The sequence below is a fragment of the Ictalurus punctatus genome, chromosome 15 (genome assembly GCF_001660625.3).
Source record: "Ictalurus punctatus breed USDA103 chromosome 15, Coco_2.0, whole genome shotgun sequence".
Classification (NCBI taxonomy): Eukaryota; Metazoa; Chordata; class Actinopteri; order Siluriformes; family Ictaluridae; genus Ictalurus; species Ictalurus punctatus.
In genome coordinates, this window is record NC_030430.2 from 7,729,296 (window position 1) to 7,748,452 (window position 19,157).

At 39.8% G+C, this 19,157-nt stretch overlaps 3 protein-coding genes across 5 annotated transcripts; 1 reads left to right on the forward strand and 2 right to left on the reverse strand.

The window, feature by feature from the left end:
• Nucleotides 1-382: 382 nt before the first annotated feature.
• Nucleotides 383-8,301, reverse strand: abce1 (ATP-binding cassette, sub-family E (OABP), member 1). The gene is made up of 17 exons (XM_017486804.3): nucleotides 8,162-8,301; nucleotides 7,968-8,053; nucleotides 7,427-7,524; nucleotides 6,827-6,944; nucleotides 4,323-4,460; nucleotides 4,166-4,235; nucleotides 3,890-3,986; nucleotides 3,711-3,800; nucleotides 3,490-3,611; nucleotides 3,141-3,362; nucleotides 2,935-2,994; nucleotides 2,543-2,601; nucleotides 2,274-2,384; nucleotides 2,036-2,178; nucleotides 1,444-1,566; nucleotides 1,197-1,308; nucleotides 383-777 (listed from the first exon to the last, which is right to left on the reverse strand). The coding sequence occupies exons 1-17, from the start codon at nucleotides 8,262-8,264 to the stop codon at nucleotides 730-732; spliced, it is 1,800 nt and encodes a 599-aa protein (XP_017342293.1). The 5' UTR covers nucleotides 8,265-8,301; the 3' UTR covers nucleotides 383-729.
• A 1,616-nt stretch (nucleotides 8,302-9,917) lies between these two features.
• LOC108275809 (uncharacterized) lies at nucleotides 9,918-14,509 on the reverse strand. 3 transcript variants are annotated; one of them, XM_053686124.1, is made up of 8 exons: nucleotides 14,292-14,508; nucleotides 12,902-13,098; nucleotides 12,080-12,148; nucleotides 11,148-11,313; nucleotides 10,989-11,056; nucleotides 10,765-10,821; nucleotides 10,557-10,685; nucleotides 9,918-10,334 (listed from the first exon to the last, which is right to left on the reverse strand). In XM_053686124.1, exons 1-8 carry the CDS (start codon nucleotides 14,413-14,415, stop codon nucleotides 10,113-10,115), a joined length of 1,032 nt encoding a protein of 343 aa, XP_053542099.1. In that variant the 5' UTR covers nucleotides 14,416-14,508; the 3' UTR covers nucleotides 9,918-10,112. The 3 variants fall into 3 exon arrangements, with proteins under 3 accessions (XP_053542099.1, XP_047016180.2, XP_017342298.2); XM_017486809.3 differs by having other exon boundaries at nucleotides 10,328-10,467; nucleotides 14,292-14,507; XM_047160224.2 differs by lacking the exon at nucleotides 12,080-12,148 and having other exon boundaries at nucleotides 14,292-14,509.
• Nucleotides 14,510-15,558: 1,049 nt separating this feature from the next.
• anapc10 (anaphase promoting complex subunit 10) lies at nucleotides 15,559-18,740 on the forward strand. Its single transcript, XM_017486810.2, has 6 exons — nucleotides 15,559-15,687; nucleotides 16,151-16,199; nucleotides 16,310-16,444; nucleotides 16,937-17,027; nucleotides 17,377-17,497; nucleotides 18,289-18,740. The coding sequence occupies exons 3-6, from the start codon at nucleotides 16,330-16,332 to the stop codon at nucleotides 18,517-18,519; spliced, it is 558 nt and encodes a 185-aa protein (XP_017342299.1). The 5' UTR covers nucleotides 15,559-15,687; nucleotides 16,151-16,199; nucleotides 16,310-16,329; the 3' UTR covers nucleotides 18,520-18,740.
• Nucleotides 18,741-19,157: the final 417 nt, after the last annotated feature.

Genomic DNA, 19,157 nt, shown 5'->3' on the forward strand with positions numbered 1-19,157 from the left:
AATTCTGATTAAAATGTTGACTCGTCAAGGTGATGAAAAATCTTTAAATATACTGCTTGGGCGATTTAGATCCAGGATTAATGAATGAAATGAAACGAAGTTATCCGCAGGCACGCACACTAGGAGCAAATCTCAAGAAAGGGTCTGGATCCCTGGCACAACACGAGTGATAAATAAAAGGTTAAAACATCATTTTCATAACACGCATGCCCAACCACGTTAAATTGATTATTTAATAAGATGTATCATGGCATAATGATTAAAATATTTTAATCAAACTATACACGTGTTTGGCATGTGTTTCTCTCTCACTCTTTGTGACCAGGAAAAACAAACTGCTGAGATTTATTATTGGGCACCCAAAAAACAAACAAGTCTCATGTAGGGCCGGTTTATACTTTACTTCTTTTTTTTCTTTTTTTTAAACAGTGTCCTCTCTCCTTCACTTCATCTCGGTTCTCTATACAGACAGGACACGTGGAAGAGAAAGAAAAGATGGTCGCCAGCCCAATCAGTTCAGCGATCTGGTCTGTTAGAGAATCGGCGTCGATGAAAAGAGGGGAGAGGAGGATGGACAAAGCCTGTTTATTGGACAAAATGGTGGCGTTGATGTATCGGTGCTGAAAGTAAAACAGTCCCCCGGTGCTTCTTCCTGGGTGATGTGAGGCGTGGTTCAATGGAGTGGGACCAAATTTGGGGGATTTTATCTTTATTTCAGGAACGGACATTTCAGTCATCCAGGAAAAAATAATTGCCGGTTTTCTTTTGTTCCACGTCCTGATCGAGAGTAGAAGGAAGAAAGAAAAAGGAGACAAGTTTAAATCAACGTTCTTGAAGAGCAAATTGTTATAATACGAACTTTTACAGGACGAGAGCGATTCATTTGCTTTGGCTCGGTTGAACAAACTCAAAATGCTCGGCCTGTTTGATGCAGAGTCAAATCGCGTTCTCGTTTGGAAATGTTGCGAGATCACCTCACTCTCAGACCCTGGGGACTGGGATTGTGGGGACTTCAGCCGGAACTTCATTAGCGACAGCAATTATTTCAGCTTTATGCAAATTACAGCAGCGGCTGTGTATCGGTGACGAAAGATGATTTAGTCAGGTCACATTGTACTTCCTACGTTTAATTCTGCACAATCCTATATAGTCCAGACTTCTAATACCAATCATGAGTTCTGTACGTGTGTGTGTACCTTGATTGAGTTGAGTTTGTTGATTCTTGGTCTGAAGTTGTTTGGGTCTCTTCTGAATGTGATCTCCAGCTGCGCCAGGAATTTATTCATGCCAGCCAGCAGGTTCTGTGGCCTGTCACACACACACACACACACACACACACATTTGAGGCTGAAAAACACATTGTTATAAATCTAAACAGCAGTCACTAGTCTGTGTGAGAGAGAGAGGAGAGGAGAGAGAGAATCCAAGGCAGTTTGATCCTACGTGTTAGCGCAGGTGTTTCTGGAAGGAATGCCGTCGAACACAATGACTCGGTCCGCCAGATACGTGGCCATGATGAAGTCGTGCTCCACAACGAAAGCAGTTTTCTTTGCATGCAGAATGAACCTGTGAGGGGGAGCGGACACATTTAACACACTTGCTCTACACAAACACTAAACTATTCAATAGAAAGAGTAACAACGATGATGGATAAATGTGGAGTTTAAAAATGTACTAGAAGAAACTACTCCTTAAGTCTCTCTCTTAGTGCCCTGATATGGGAAATAACAGAAGTAAAGTTAAAGAACAGCACAGAGCGAAGCAGAACGCTGGGAAACACGGGATACTCCTTCCATAAAATGTTCGATAATTGTACTGACTTGTTAGAAAAAGAAAGTGAAGGAGTGTGGAAATTACAGAGGGAAGGAAAAGAGAACAAAAGGAGGGAAGGAGCGAGCGACGGAGAGAGGGAAGGAAGCGGTTACTGTAGGAAGCTTGAATATGGTGATTAAATGGGTGGAATCCTGATATAAACAATAAGCAGCTGTCAGCGAATCAGGAGTGAGTATTTTTGATGCTCAGAGTAATTATTTACCGTTTGATGACGCGGGCAGCCATGAGACGCTGCTCTGAGTCCAGGTACGCTGACGGTTCGTCAATTAGATAAACATCAGCCGGTTTACCCAAACACAGAGCCAGCGCCACACGCTGCAACTCACCACCGGACAGATTTTGGACCTGCGCGCGCACACACACACACACACACACACGGAAATGAGAACACTACAGTATGGCTGCACAGGAAGTGAGATCCACTCGCAGTGCTGACTCACGTCCTGGTCGATGATGCTCTCGATCTGCATGGGCTTCATGACGTCAGTGACAAACTGGGGATGTGTGTACGCATCTCTGATCTTGTCGTGGAGCAAAGCACGAACACTGCCCTAAAAACACACACACACCATTACAAAATAATCCATGGTCCACAGTCTGAGGAATAGAAACGGTTTGTGTGCTGGAAGTTTGTCTGATATTCAGTGGAGTGTGTTAAGGTCAGGGTGCAGTACTGTGAAGTGTGTGTGTGTGTTGAGGTCAGACTCACTTTAAACTTGGGGCTGATTTTCTGAGGCTTGTAGCTCACGTTCAGGATTGGCACGTCACCTACAGCACAGCGCAAACACACACCAGTGAGCAGTTCAGTTTCACAAAACAACACATTTCTACCGACACAGTTTGAGTGAGTTAAGGAATGTGGAGGGATGGAAGGAAGGAGGGAGGGAAGCAACAAGCAAAGGAACGAAGAAGCAAAGGAGCATACGAATGAATGGATGACGGAAAGAAGGAGGGAACAGAGGAGTGAAGGAGAGATGGAACGAGTGCATGGAGGAACGTTATCTTATTCTTTGTTGTTCTTAAATACATATTTTCGTTAATCGGGTGTTCTTTACATGTCTACTATTTGACAGAACACCTATCACATGGTGTGTGTGTTACCTCCTCCGTCAGGTTTCAGGCTGCCAGCCAGCAGTCTGATGAATGTGGTTTTCCCAGTACCTGAAAAGAGAAACACTCATTTCAATTCAATTGTTTTAATACATCATGGAATTATACAGAATATAATATACACCATACACACACACACACACACACACATACATACACACACACACACACACACACACACACACAGTCTCTCTCACCATTCTCCCCGAGCATGACCATGATCTCGGAGTCGGTGAACTCTCCCTCGGTGATGGTGAGGCTGAAGTCTCCCATGCTCTTGCACATGTTGGGATACTGGTAGCGGCACATCTTCTTCACCTCCTCTTCGGCTGCCGTCTCGGCCACTTTGAACACCAGCGAAGTCTCGCGGAAACGCAGGTTCTCCGTCGGCACATAGCCGTCCAGGAAGATATTAATACCTGGGGTGCAAGGAGGGTGTTCGCGTAATGCACCGTGTGAATACCTTCTGACCAATCACAATCCAGAATTCGAGAAGAGTGATGTAGTACATGGTCATTTGGACTACACTAGAGAGAGAGGGTGTACCTTCTCGGACGCTGAAGGGCATGGTGACGACTCCGTAAGCGCTCGGCACACCGTACAGACAACAGATAAAATCAGACAAGTAATCCAACACGCTCAGATCGTGCTCCACTACAATGATGTACCTACACACACACACACACACACACAGACTTTGTTAAATATTGTATTCATTCATCATAATATTGCTGTCATTACTCTCCAGCCGTGTGTGTGTTGCAGACCTGTCGGGTGAGATGAGAGATCGGATGGTGATGGCAGCTCTCAGCCTCTGCTTCACGTCGAGATAACTGGACGGCTCATCAAACATGAAACTAGACAGAGAGTAGAATGTCAAACTCCACAACAAAAACCAAAAGAGTGATAAAGATAGATAGATTTTTTTAAGGGGGGGGTGACGAACATGTCTGCTCTCTGGATGCAGACGACAGCGCAAGCGAATCTCTGCAGCTCTCCTCCTGACAGGTCCTCAACGTTGCGATCCCGCAGGTGCAGCAGATCTGACCAATCACAGCACAGCATAACATTCGAAAATCAGGTACGTTGAAGCCCCGCCCACAGGTATACGGACATTTCCGGAAATATATATATATACACACACACACACGGGCATGCAAACATTCACCAGTGAGTGAAACCGTTCCACAAAGAACAAAAACTGAGATATTGACGAACGTACCTAGCTGCTCACAAACGAGCTCCTCTGACTTGGTGTCATCTTTCCTGCTCAAAATGGAGCCTACTGACCCCTACAGGCAGAGCACAGAATTACAACAGGGTTCCTTGCAGTCTGTGTTTGTATGAAATCCTCTCGCAGTGTGGTTGTTCTCCTTTACCTTGACAGTTTTGGGGATCTGGTCGACGTATTGTGGCTTTACGATGGCCTTGAGGTCGTCCTCCAGGATCTTGGTGAAATAGTTCTGCAGCTCGGAGCCTCGGAAATAAGCCAGGATCTCCTGCCAGTCCGGGGGAGCCTGCAAACCCAACACACACACAAAGTACCAAAATTTTTTAAATATATAATAAATAAATACCGCAAAGATGATTCACGCTACAATCATCCCAGGAACCACGAGTGTATAATATTTTATACACTCGTGTCCACGAGTGTATAATATTTTCTGAACCACAAAACGAAATTAACCAAATTGAGCCTATTTGCTCAGATTTTTACATTTGAATCGAGCTGCAAAATTTTTAGAATATCTATCGCGATTTTGACTGCCCACGATTAAATGAACATGATCGACTTCGATATTGACGTTTTAAATTCGTCCTCCGCTCATAGAAAACTCTGCTGTTTTCTTCACTCAAATCAAGCGCTTTCTACACACAGCCAATCACAGAGAGGCACAGGGATGACGTCATTTGGTAGTGCCAAAACCCAGAAACGGAGTTAGGATTTTAGCCCTCGAGCTGCCAGCTTCGCTTCAAGCTACAGCGCTTTGCGCGAGGGTAAATTACAGAGGTTGTTGGGGACATTAAATGTCATCATGCCAAACTCGCATTTGTGACTGAAAAGTACTTTGTGTGACTGTGAATAAACATTTATTCGCACTGGTGCGAGTGACCTGTTCGGAGTTGTATAATACAATCGGAATTAAACTACAGGAAGTCCAAAATGCATCTACAGCATGCAACAGTTACTTTCACACTGCTTTTCATCTCCTCAGTCAACTGAACAAGTGTGGAAATACTGCAGAGGAGCCATTATGATGACAATTAACTCTGTGCATCTACTTCTCTCAACTCCCCAATCTCACAAACCGCCATCTTTTAGTGATCCCGCAAAATGACCTGCACTTTCACCTGCTCGTGTAGACACAGTGGCTTTGCGCGGAATAAATTAATAATAATGCTAACGCTACAAGGTGGGTTTAATTCAAACTTCATTATTTAAAAATTCCTCACCAATCATAATCAAGAGTAGCAACTGTTCAGTCTGTAAACATACAATACACTACCGCTCTCCTTCACCAACTCTAATTCACTCCAGTTAAACTCACGGTTGCCAGATATCACTAGAAAAGTCAACATCAGTTTCCATGTTTTGATTTAATCCCCCAAAAACATTATCAGCAGACATGGACACTGTACTGGGGGAACCCCAGATCTAAAACTGATAAACAAAAATAAAACTACTAAAATGAAAAGACAGAAAAATGCTTAGTTATAAATAAACCATTTAATATATAAAAAAATAGATATTATAATTCATAAAATATAAATAAAATGAGAAATGAAATAATGTTTAATTACTATGTATTACATTTAGTATCAATTTGACATTAAGCTTAGTAAGCTGTTTCCTTAGAAAGCTATTAGCCTTTTTCCTAATATGGATAATTTTTGTGTTAGTCTACTCTTAATTTGGACTATTATTTTTAAGATATTTAAAAATAAATATTTTATGCTTGTTTATTTAGCAATTAACCAACAGTATTTCTCATTGCTATTATTTTAACTCAGTTAAAAATTGACCATGAGCAGAGAGCTCACATTTAACTGTTTAGAACAGACCTCCTGATTAAAGTTTAAACAGAAAAATATTGGTATCTGGATCGGTATCGGCTATAAAAATCCTGATCAGAGCGTCAGTAATGAACACCATTAAACTAAAGCACTTCGCATCTGACGGGTAAATGAACTCACCCAATCACATACTATATGAGATTATTCAGATATATAGACAATATACACAGAGCGGGTCGAGAACTGACTCCAGCCCAGAACCATGACAGTGGAAAATGTGTGATATTGTAGCTTTAAATATATTTAAGAGGAGCAGACTTCAAACACTGAACATTGAGGTTTACTGTATTTGTTTACAAGGTGGAACAGGGTAACGGGTGTTTTTTGCATGCAGTCTGTAAAATTAACTGAAAATATTAAATTTGGTTTATCAGAATGTAAATTAATCTGTCATGGCTCACACTATGTTCCTAAATTCTGTCATAATTGACAAGCTCAAGTTTTCTCACACCTACTTGTGTGCTATATTGTGGCATGAGAACTTAATAAATATGAAAGTGCAATAAAAATATGTTGTCACTAAAATCGATTAATAATCGTGATAAATAATCGAGATCTCAATATTGATCAAAAATAAGCGGGATTAACATTTTGGCCATAATCATGCAGCCCTACATTTGAAGCTTGAAGTCATGAACTAAAAATATAAACTAGTCATGATTCATTCAATCAATAAACAAAAAACAAATAAAAATAAATAAACAGAGTCAGGGAGTGTCTAACAACACACTGTGAATTACTGTCCAGAGTACATGATGATGATGATGATGATTGTGTGTGTGTGTGCGCGCACTGATACGTGACTCACATCATATTTTCCCAGATTGGGTTTCTGTTTTCCTGCCAGGATTTTGAGAGCAGTGGACTTCCCGATACCGTTAGTGCCCACCAACCCCAACACTTCTCCAGGTCGTGGAATGGGCAACCTGGCACAAGTACACACGAGAGCGTTAAACACACACACACATACACACACACACAATCATGTGACTGATCTGTGAATAGCTGAAAGCACCAGGATCTCATTACTGGTGTACTAGATGTGTAGTACAGCATCTAGAGAACTTCTATCTTCATGCTGCGTTTTAAAAAAAAATGCTACAGGCGAGTAACAGGGGAGGTAGAGAGAGAGAGAGAAAAAATGCCCCTCCCATGCAGAGAACACAGATGGCTGTGGCATTATTACTAACTAGTAACTATTACTATTATTCTTATTTATTATTACAATCCGTCTGCATAATTTCTCCATCTGGGGATTAATAAAGTATTATATTATAAAAAACAAATCTAAAAGTATTGTTTGACTTGTTTAGTTTTCGTCTATTAGGGAGATCGTTATCTAGCGAAATGCGGCTCACGGCTCACACCTCATGACCGCGGTGATACGCCACTGTCCTCATGTCTGTACCTGTGCAGTTTGAAGGAGTTGGCGCAGTATCTGTGCGTGGTCTCCTTCTCTAGGTTACTCGGCAGGTTTACGATAGACAGAGCACCAAACGGACATTTCTGGAGGGGAAAAAAACAAGACATTTCCAGCTTCATGTTAGATTTTCTGTCCCATCAAATGCTGTCTATAATCTGAAGTGAGTGTCCCCGCACCCAACATTGTAAAAATCCACGCTACTAACTAACTCAAGTACGGCTTAGCCTGCGGGGGCTGCGACACAAGCTAAACGCTATTGGCTATTTTAAAAGGGGGCATGGCTACACTATGCCCCACCCTGACTTCTTGTTTCAGCGAAATTATGTCAACACGTCGAATAAGGCTGTGCGTTTCAAGACCCCTCACGGGGTGTGAACACACCACTCATTTACTCACCGCTAAATAGCTAGCTTTAAACAAAAAAAAAAACCTCCAAGAACTTTTTTCAGTCCAGTGATTAAGTGTGTGTGTGTGTGTGTGTGTGTGTGTGTGTGTGTGTGTGTGTGAGTGAGTGAGAGAGACAGACCTTGATGCAGATGCCACAGCCTATACACAGTGATTCGGAGATCCACACGATCTTACACTGAGGTGTCACTTCGATACACAGCTTACCTGCAGGAGAGAGATGCACAAATTAGTGTTTTAACACAGCTGTAAAAGAAAAAAAGAAGAAAAAAATGACATCTTTTTTTTTCAATCATGTGTTTGCGATTGTCTCACCCATCCGCACCACAGGACAGCTCTTCTTGCACTCCTGCCTGCATTTCTTCGGCTTGCACTTGTCGTGATTCACAATAGCAATTCGCGTGTTCTTGTCGGCCATCTTGTCACCACAGAGCGCTGTTTAACAAAGACAAGCTGGACGCCTCACTGCGGACCGGAAAAGGAGACGGTAAGTCACATTCACACCGATGTGGACCTAATGTACTGAATATCATTTTATTATTAATTACAAACTGGCTGGATTTCCGAGTTGCCTTCTCACGCGTCAGACACTACTGTGAAAATTGTCTAGCACTACCAAACATAAGGTTAAATAGACAGACATCTTCTCTCGGGTCAGTCCCACAGCTGCACTCATCCCTGATGCATTCAGACATCATGAGAAAAATAAGTCATGAGCTCGAGAAAACGGCTTTCATGGAGATAGGGAATGAAAGAAAAGGAATTCTCTGCCTTTTTTTTGACTTCTGTAATCGTCCAGTGTGAGGCTGTAATCGCTTAACAAGTTAACAAACAGCGTAATGATGTAAAACAGGGGGGCAGTGAGAGCTGAATGAATGAATGAATGAATGAATGAATGCAGTTGGGGAAGAAAGAAAAGTGACAGTTCAGTTCCAGCATATGGACAGAACACTTTATATTTCCTCTCAGTGACAGTCTCTCACACACACCAGCATGGAGATACAGAAGAGTTTATATTCAAATCCGATCCTGATTAAAAACAAATGAGAAGTGTATTTCCAATTACTTAATAATAATGGCCCGTGCGGTATGAGATTATTATCTAAATAACTAAGTTTCTTCTTGTGGCAGCTCCACGAGTTCTTTTGTCATTTCAGAATATGTGCATAATTTGCATTATTACTATATAAAATAATCATATTTGTAATAAACAAATTAATTAGTAAATAAACAGATAATATAGTAGATAATAAATCTACAAGAACTAGTGGAAGGCCTCGTGAGCCTGGCAATTCCAATATAGGTGGAGCTAGCTTATCTAACTTAGCGATGCTGCTACATAGTAAAGCAAAGTATGACATCGTACCGCTAGCAAGGTGGCTAATGCACAGAAATGTATATATGAGAGAGAGATAGAAAGAGAGAGACAAATATAGCCTAGATATAGCTTCGATAGCAGTGTGACTAGCCATCTACAGTGTAATATGCTACGTCAAGTAGGTGGCGCTAGCCTAGCAACGTGGCTAATTCAAATATTTAGCCAACACACAGAAACGCAGCTGTTTATTAGACATGCATAAACAGGTGTTTACAGTCAATATCTCACCCCCGGTGTCCGCTGAGACTTTGGACGCTTTATAAGGCTATAATATTTGGTTAAAATCCTCCGCGCATCAGCCAACGTGCTCTTCACACGGAGAAGCCGGCAGGAAAAAAGATGGCGGAAGGGATCGTATTTACGTATTCCCACATGCGGCTCAGAGAGGCGATGTTATGTCATCGGTGTGCGACGCAGGCTGTAAGCGGAGGGTTTTTTTTTTTGTTCTTCAAAACTTGTTTAATAAACGTAAACTATACATATTTAATTTTATATATATATATATATATATATATATATATATATATATATATATATATATATATATATATATATATATATATATATATATATATAATCAAATATGCAACATATAAACAATAGTGGTATTAAGAATATAAATATACTCGTTTCAGAGAATAGAAACGAGCTCAGTGCTTTGTATTCCCATCACAACACAACCACAATAAGAAATGTTTTAGTTGCTAGAATTTATTTCAGAAAAAGGAATAAATATAAAAGCTTTTGTCCGTTTCTCAATTAAAGTATAAACTTTATACACGTTATAGCCAAAAGTATGTGTGCTCCTTCCCCACACTGTTGCCACAAAAGTTGGAATCGCAAAATTGTATAGAATGTCTTTGTATGCTTTAACTTTAAGATTTCCCTTCACTGGAACTTCAGAGGCCCAAACCTGTTCCAGCATGACGATGTGTCTGTACACAAAGCGAACTCAATGAAGACATGGTGAGTTAAAGTTGAAAGAAGGTAGAAGAACTCGAGTGTCCCGCACAGAGCCCTGACCTCAACCCCACGGAACTTCACTGTGGGATGAACTGAACCGCCTACTGCACCCCAGGCCTCCTCGAATGAGCATGTGTACAGGTATTCCTAATAAAGTTGCCAGTGAGTGTATGTATAAATATGTACTCTTGTAGGTAGATTCATTCATTCATACAGCCTTATTTAGTAATTTATGTTTATTGTATTACAAAACAAATGTTTTTTAGTGATCTTGTTCAGCCTGTGGAATGAGGGGGGGAAATCTCAATTACAATATGAGCAAAAAAAAAAAGAGCACATTATAATTTAAAGCTTTATTTGAATACTTACTTCTTTCTCCATTTTTTTTATTTCCAGCTCCAGTTTTCTGATTTTCAGCTTTGTGTATTGGAGGTCTGCTTTCCTTACTTCTAGTTCTTGGAGCAAATATCTTTTATATATGTAATTGACGTCCGCTTCCTTAAACAGACAGACAGTTGTGAAGCAAAAGTGGTTTGTGATACATTTGTAATTAAACACATGCATAAGTACCACTTACCTGTTCTGTTGTGTCGTGAGTGTGAGGTGTGTGTGAGGTTTGTGTGCTTTGTTCATTCTGTACGGAGGGGGCAAAAAAAACCAAAAAAAAAACTGCATGGGTTCATGATGTAGACAAACGCTAAAGATTACTGTTACAAGTCCTTACAGCTGACCTGGTGCTAACCTGGTGCTAAATGGTGCTGAACATTACTCAACCTAATCATACCATTATAAGGTACTTACGTTATTTTTACCCAGCAACTGTTGAGCTAAAGGAGGATCCAGAAGAGTCCGGACCTTTCCCAGCACCACTGCAATACATTAGACCACTGAGTTAAAGTAAAAAAAACAAACAAAAAAACAAACGTGGGACCCTAGCAAGAATAACGAGTGAAATTCTACCTCGGAAATAAGGCTTTATTTCTTCCGAAGATGTTGCTCCATCTATCGTTGTAATTATGCTGCTTTGATGTAGGTCTTCCTCTTGTACTTGACATAGATCTACTGAAGGACAGACTTCATCGGCGACGGGAACATGGGTGACTAAAACCTTCACCGGAACTGGTTTCTGCAGATACACAGACACGAGCTTTATTCTGTAAAGGCATTCAAGTAGATCTGCACTTATCGTTACTATGGTGTTTAAACAGTATTTTTAACAAAGAGGATGGATGACCTGATCTCTTCACTTTCCCTCCACCAAGCTGCACTTTAAAACTTGATATGAATGAACACTATGACTAATCACTCTCGGCCAATCCCCAGACCTCTGTGAGAAGAATATCATCACTGCATTACAGCTATGATGGAGGCGTTTTACTGATACCAAGTGATGATTCTCCAGTCTGTTTTTGCCCAGTTTCATTGAGCCTGCTCCCACTGTAGCCTCAGATTCATGTTCCTGAGTGGTTTTCTCTAACCCTTGACGTGTTGTGCATTCTGAGATGCTTTTCCGCTCACCACAGTTGTACAGAGTGGTTATTTGAGCTACTGCAGCCTTCCTGTCTGTTCATTCTCGTCCAAAAAGGTGTTTCTACTTGCAGAACCGCCACACACTGGCTGCTTGAACCTCTTTACCTGAATCTGCATGATTTGATGTTTTGGGCTGCTGCCCCAGGATCGTGCATAGTGCAAAGTGGCCACTGAGCGTGCATATAAATGTTTACTCTTGTAGCTAGATTCATTGACTCAGCCTTATTTATGTTTACTGTGCGGTAAAACGATTGTTTATTAGATATCATGTTCAGACCTCGATCTCTGCACCTCCCAGGGAAATAGATTTATTTAACCAAAACTCATTTGTCTTTATTTAGCAAAAGTGTAGCCACTAATACCTTCGCAGCATGCATGGCCGGCATCCCCATCTTGCTGGTGTTGCTCTGACAGCGCTCACAAGACTTCACCTGAAATAAGACTAATTATTTATCATATACTTTAATTGATAAGATTTTCTTTTAGGTCTCTAAGGTCAAAACCCAAACCTAGTGGCTTCCATACCAAGAAAAGCAGCTCAGCATGACGAACCATACAATTCAAACACAGGGCAGACACAACAGGCAACTACAGAAAAAAAATGAACGTCTGCATGTTCGTCTTCTGTTATCGACAACCTAGGGTAGTGGTGGCTCAGTGGTTAAAGGCTCTGGGTTACTGATGAGAAGGTCAGGATTTCAAGCCCCAGCACTGCCAAGCTAACACTTAACCCTCAATTGCTCAGTTGCATAAATGAGGTAAGTCGCTCTGGATAAGGGTGTCTGCCAAATGCCATAAATGTTAATGTAATGTGAGTGATGTATTTATATCCTCAAAACAGCAAGTCAGTGTTATCTGACAAGCGAATATGTCTGTTCATATGACGTTATGTGGTGGAGGACGCCTTCCTGAATTTCTGAGTTCAAGGGGTTCTTTTTCAACTCCGATGTTAGGAATTCCAAGTTACGAGCTGCATTCGAAGTCACGATTTTACCTGATCCTTTATGAGGCGTTAGGGATCAATGAGAGGATGTTGAGACAAGATATCCCATACACAGATAGCAGTATATTTGAAATAACGTCATTATTTTGTGTATACAACGGTAGAGTGACGTCTCAGCTCTAAAGCTGTGTAATATCTTACAAGAATTCTGCACCTTGAATTGTAAAGGCTCAGAACGTACCCACTCTGTTACATCCTTTATAAGCGTTGGCCAGTAGTAGCCGGCAATAACCCTGTTTCTGGTGCCTCTTACACCGTGATGGTTGCCAGTCTCACTGTTATCATGACACTCGTTTAGGGCGAACCTCTTTTCATCCTCAGTCATGACAACCAGGCGCATGTATGTCTTGTTAGGTCCAACGTAATACAGTCGGCCATCTATCAGAAATGGAAACAAGACATTTCATCATATATACAGTATACTTACATTTACATCAAACCATTTGAACTGTAATAGAATGTAGAATAGTGTAATGTCGAATCGGGGTGTGAAGTGGATCTCTCTTTTTCAGGTGATATGGTACAGTTAAAGTGCAATAGTCCATTTTTTAAAAAATTTCTTAGCAATGCAAATAATGTGGAATTAAAAAAATTTTTTTTAGAAATGCTACGAAAACTTAAATGTGATTTATTTATTAAGTACAAATAATAAATAACACTTAAAAAATAATTTAATCTACAGTCTGACCATGAGTGTATTATGTGGCTGAGAAACAATTTGGAAAACTGCCTTCAGGTCTGGAGTGTTTGTATTTGTATTAGAGGCCAATACGGAAAATACCAATAACTAAGTCCGGCGGTACCTCCCTGCTGATAACCAGTTACTCAACCGATAGTTTTTTAAATTTATACTAAATGGAAACAAAGTAAAATATGAATGAATTTTATTACAAAAATAAACAAAATGAATTAAAAAACACTTCAAATAACATCAAATTTAGTCAGTGATAGTTTTTATTTCGCCTCTAGAGGACGCAACAGGAAAATTGGATGCCTCCACGTTTGTCTTTTGTTAGCAATACACTAGCCAGCTAACTGTTATGTATATTTTCCTCTGAAAAACCAGCAACCTGTTGAGTCAGTGTTATAGATGTAACAAGCGAATATGTCTGTATGTCGATTGACCTAAAGCGAACACTCATGAACAGGTTATAATCGTTTAAAGGTAAGAAATGATGCTCCGTTTATTTCTGATTCTGAGAGCAGCCATTTTGATTTGACGTCACTCTGTAGACAGGTAACCAACTCGAAGATGAATAATCGATTGAAGTTGAGGAGGTGTTTTATTAGGCTTTTACAGGCCGGAAGTTGGGAATTTACAAGTTGCAACCTCTCCTCGAAGGCAGCTTCATGTTCACAAATTCTACATACAGCACCTTTAAACAAGAAACGAGTCGATTCAGTGCCGACATGATTCGATTCAGATCCGAACCCAATAAGATTCAGTGCAGTTCAATAGAACATGTGACACTTTCAAAACATTTCTTCACAGCCATGTGCTTGTCTGATAAGTGTGAATCGACGGAAATCCCAATCACATACATAAACGTAAATATTAGCCTAGCTACTACCTTTGATGATAAATTTGTCGCATGCACGGCGTATATCACTTCGCACTCTTCTGCTGCAGTTTGGGAAAAACTCTCCCTCTGCAAGATATTTCTGCAACATGTGATAAAACTCCAGCGTTTTCATCTTATGGCTGCCCGATCAGCGTCCCCTGCTTGATTTGCGCCGCGCGTTCGCAGTAGGTACGAGTCCTGTCCTGTCTGTACCGCGCATGCGCTAACAATTCAATCCGCCGCGCATGCGCAAAAGTGTCCTAAGTGATTAAACTCCAATATCCAAATTCAAAACACAACAAATGTAACATACGTGTGCATCTCTGCAGTATGAATTTTTATTTTAACATAAAACAATGTTAAAAAGCATGTTATTATGAATAGAATGACGGTCTAAATCTTCCTCTTCCCTAAAAATAGATTAAACTGAAAATAACGATCCACTTTCTACAACAAAACGATTTCAGTCAATTTAATGTTTTTAAATATAATAACTAATATGATCCATTTTAACAATCCAGAATCAGGTTAATAACAATATTTTGTTAGTTTAATGAAAAACGCTTCCTTTAGCCTATTTTATTTTATTCAGAGTTGTTTTTAAAGCATTAAACCATTACTAAAAATATTTCCCTTGAATGGGAAAAAAACATATAAACCTGACTATATAACTACTTGCTTACTAATAAGGTTAGGGAAATATCTTCTAAAATTAGTCACAGATGATATCCGATGAATCAATTTCTTATTAGATTTTAGTCTTTGTCTAGCTGATGTATTATTTGGCTTTAGTATATATATATGATGAAAAGCAAGAACAAATTAACAGTTTGTTATTAATACATTTATTACTATGGCAAAATATTGAATGCATAAATGTAAATATAATAACTCTAGACCTGTATTAACATCCTTTCAGACAAGCCAAACAATATCTAGACTCAAACATCTACACATAAAAAGGGTCTGTATTTATGCACTTTATTCGACTTTTTTTTTTTTTTTTTTTTTAATTATACAGATATATAATTCTGACTGTTCCCTGGCTCCTTTAGTTGATCTTTCTTTTCTTTTTTTAATTTGCTTTAATTGACAATTTTTTCCCTTTTTTTTCTTTTTCAATGCTGCATTAAATTGTTAATTATGACTTTGTACAATTAACGTTAGTATACTGTATATTTTTGCATTATTGCATTTAGAAAAACTTAAGCCCCCAGCACAAAACGCGCTGTATATACGTTTGTGAAGCATCGCGCACGCGCAGTATAACCCCCCACGCCTCTTACCGCGGTGACGTCATCAGAGTGCGCGGAAGCGGGGAAAGAAGGCTAATTCGAAATAGCGACGAAATAAAACTCGGAAGATGTTCAGTGTATCGAATTAAATCGAGGAAAAAAAGAAACAAGTAATACTGGCTTTTTTTTTACACCGTTTAAATTTTCTGTTACAGTTGGCTTACTATGTATAAATATTAAGCTAGCCTGTGCTGATTTGACAGTTAGCTTACCTGTCTAGCTAACCGTCACTGTATTGAAGTGCAGATATCTGGGGTAATTTTGTGTAACAGTTATAAAATATTTAGGTTCTGAAGCATTAACGTGGAAAATAATTATTTTGCAAAGACAGTGAGTTGATAGTTAAATGAAGAAACCTAGAAATATGTTTGTCAATGTTATGCAGTACTATATTAAAGCTGAAGGGGCGTGTGTAACGTGTTTACACACGTTCTCTTTACAGCTCTTTCAGGATTCCTGGAAAAGTTAAAAACAAACAAGCAAAAAAAAAAAACAGATGATTTAGAAAAACGATGTATTTGCTGTTGAGTGTATATTAATGTATTAAGGTTTAAAATGTCTTCCTTTTTTCAGCACTAGTGCATGCAGACCTCCTGATGCACTTCATGTTTTAATCATACAGGTAACGAGACAGCTTTACTATACTAAAGTCCTGAACAGTTTGGAAAAAGCAGGGATTTTGTTCCACATGAGATAATGGAAAGAATAACCCAGTAATTTGTGTATCCACAGTGTTTGTGATTCCAGAAAAGATGGCAGCTGCTACTAAAACCCCTCCCGGCGCTGACCCCAAGCAGCTGGAGCGCACCGGGACAGTCCGTGAGATCGGCTCTCAGGCCGTGTGGTCTCTGTCTTCCTGCAAACCTGGTGTGCTCACTTTAATCTCCTTCAGAAACAAGGTTTATGGTTTAGTCTTGCTCACCTTTACCGTCGGTGTGATAAAGTGAACTGAACATGCATGCATCATATTCTGATTGTTTTGTCTGTGAAAAAAACAAAACAAATGAAAATTACACCATTACAGTTGATCACAATTCAGTGTCACTGAATAGTATTTTTCTGTTCAAAAACTCTAAAAGCTGTAATACACTGTAAATATTACAACAAATAGAAACAATTTTTTTTTTTACATGTAAGATCATTAGATCTTTAAAACAGTTTCATTATATGTGTGTGTGTGTGTGTGTGTGTATGTGTGTATATATATATATATATATATATATATATATATATATATATAAAATACATTTTCATACACACACACACTGTATTTGATTGTTTTTGTGAAACCAAAACTCGTCAAAGTGAGGGTGTGTAAATTTTTGCATTGTAACACGTTTCGTTTGTCTGTCCGAGCAGGGTTTGGAGTGGACCAGCTGAGGGACGATAATCTGGAGACGTACTGGCAGTCAGACGGCTCTCAGCCTCACCTCGTCAACATCCAGTTCAGGTAGAGATGATCCTCTGCTCTCTGTAGATCCACTCGTTGGTGTGGCGGACGCTTTGTAGGGACGTATCGATATCAGTTGTGGTATATTGAAGTAAATAAATAACAGTTTGCTTAATTATGTCATGTCCACACAAATAAACTTATTCAAAAGAATAAATACATATTTAACACCGAAAAGAAAAACCACACTCTCATACCTGCACACCTCACACAGGTTTTTTGTTTATTTGTTTGTTTTTTTTGTTTCGTATAATTGTGTGCAGTGTGAAACCATCAAACAAACAAACAGACCAGGGAATGTCCGTAATTTAATCAGGAAGTTATTTGGAGTCGTTTCTCTCTGCCGCAGGAGGAAGACTACAGTGAAGATGCTCTGCATTTACGCCGATTATAAATCGGACGAGAGCTACACTCCCAGCAAGATCTCAGTTCGAGTCGGGAACAACTTCCACAACTTGCTGGAGATCCGGGTACGGATGCACGTCCAAAATCTGCAGCTTTTTATAACCTCTATATTATTTATATACCCTCTTATATTCTGTCTGCTTGGAGGTAAAAAAAAAAAAAAATCGGTAGCAGGTGGCATTTAAAAAAACAAAACTTTTTTTATTTTTAATTATTTAGCACTTAAGCAGTGAGGTCTACTATTACTTTTTTATCGTTAGTGATACTTCATATCGTTTCCCGAGCTGAGCTTTTGCTACAGTCATGATCATTAATCCTGAAGGCTTATAATATAATTGTCTGTTGGATCATGCGGCGCCGGCTGACCGAAGGGGCACTTATTTATGAACAGAAGGCAGTTTTATGCGTGTATGCATTAACGTTCCAACGACCCAAAGGGGTTATATTCTCTTCTTTTTCCCCACTTCTGGGACGGAACCATTATATTTATATACGGGACCAAACTCTGATAAAGTTCAATATCCCCCCCCATGCCAGCCTCAATGGTATGTTCCACTCACGCTTACTGTACAGTAGCGAATCTTTCGATAGTAACTGCTGGGGTATTATCTTACAGTTATTGTGAAATCACAAATAATTGGACAAATTTGAAATCGTGATCAGATTAAGTAATCTCAGGATTAGTTCAGCAGATGAGTTTAAACATAAAAAGATGCGACTTCGGAATGACGTTGCTGAAGGTCTAGAGGATTATTGTGATATGCGTTCCTAGTTGGTTTCTATTTGGATTTTGTGTGTGTGTGTGTGTGTGTGTGTGTGTGTGTGTGTGTGTGTGTGTGTGTGTGTGAGCGAGTAGCAGTTGGAGATGGTGGAGCCGAGCGGTTGGATCCACATTCCCCTCCTGGACCTGGTAAACAACCCCATCAGGACGTTCATGATCCAGATCGCGGTTCTGGCCAACCACCAGAACGGCCGTGACACGCACATGCGCCAGATTAAAGTGTACACACCCGTGGAGGAGAGCTCCATCGGTAAATTCCCACGATGCACCACTGTCGACTTCATGATGTACCGCACCATCAGGTGACCGCGTCCGATCTCCATCCGAACAACAAGCCGCGACACTTCGCGCCGATACCTGCGTCATCACCCCGACTGTTCTCATTAAACGGGGATTTGAAATAAGAAAAACAATTAACCCAGACTTTTGTGTTAACCTGAAACGTCTTTGCTGTGACGTGTTTTCTGAATGTTTGCTGTACAGATAATAAAGTTGTTTTTTGTTTCTATAAAAAAAATACAAAATTTTGCCTGTCTGTGAGCGATTTCTGTTAATCAGGTCAGTTTGCTCTGTAGCAGTTCAGCTGTTTAAGGCAGCGGGATGTACAAAAAGTAAGGAATAAAACCCTCAGAAATGTAATAGCCAGCTGTTGCTGTTGCCACGTGCTTATTAAGCTTATTATTCCACTTATACCACAGAAATGATTGCCACTGATTATATTTTTGATAAAAAATTTTCTTATCCATTTATAGTTGCATTTATCGTCCATGAAGAGCTTTCTCCAAGACGAAAAATAACAAAACGTACGCAGCTTGTCCGAGAAACCTTAAAGAAGCACAAACTTCTCAGGAAAACTTAGTTACAGCTTTACCTCCGATTGTTCCCAAGTGCTGACACTTCCAAAAATGTTACACAAATGCGTTTCTCCTTACAGAGACGTTCAG

What these genes read in the sequence shown, in the direction of transcription:
- abce1 (XM_017486804.3), bottom strand. Translation starts at nt 8,264, where the DNA reads ATGGCCGACAAGAACACGCGAATTGCTATTGTGAATCACGACAAGTGC. An exon ending in GCTGTGGCATCTGCATCAAG is followed by an intron (nt 7,525 to 7,967) that starts GTCTGTCTCTCT and finishes TTTCCCCTCCAG; the next exon opens with AAATGTCCGTTTGGTGCTCT. An exon ending in AACTCCTTCAAACTGCACAG is followed by an intron (nt 6,945 to 7,426) that starts GTACAGACATGA and finishes TACTTGTGCCAG; the next exon opens with GTTGCCCATTCCACGACCTG.
- anapc10 (XM_017486810.2), top strand. Translation starts at nt 16,330, where the DNA reads ATGGCAGCTGCTACTAAAACCCCTCCCGGCGCTGACCCCAAGCAGCTG. An exon ending in TCTGTCTTCCTGCAAACCTG is followed by an intron (nt 16,445 to 16,936) that starts GTGTGCTCACTT and finishes CTGTCCGAGCAG; the next exon opens with GGTTTGGAGTGGACCAGCTG. An exon ending in CTCGTCAACATCCAGTTCAG is followed by an intron (nt 17,028 to 17,376) that starts GTAGAGATGATC and finishes TCTCTGCCGCAG; the next exon opens with GAGGAAGACTACAGTGAAGA.
- LOC108275809 (XM_053686124.1), bottom strand. Translation starts at nt 14,415, where the DNA reads ATGAAAACGCTGGAGTTTTATCACATGTTGCAGAAATATCTTGCAGAG. An exon ending in TAAAGGATGTAACAGAGTGG is followed by an intron (nt 12,149 to 12,901) that starts GTACGTTCTGAG and finishes GTCTTATTTCAG; the next exon opens with GTGAAGTCTTGTGAGCGCTG. An exon ending in AGTTGCTGGGTAAAAATAAC is followed by an intron (nt 10,822 to 10,988) that starts GTAAGTACCTTA and finishes CCCTCCGTACAG; the next exon opens with AATGAACAAAGCACACAAAC.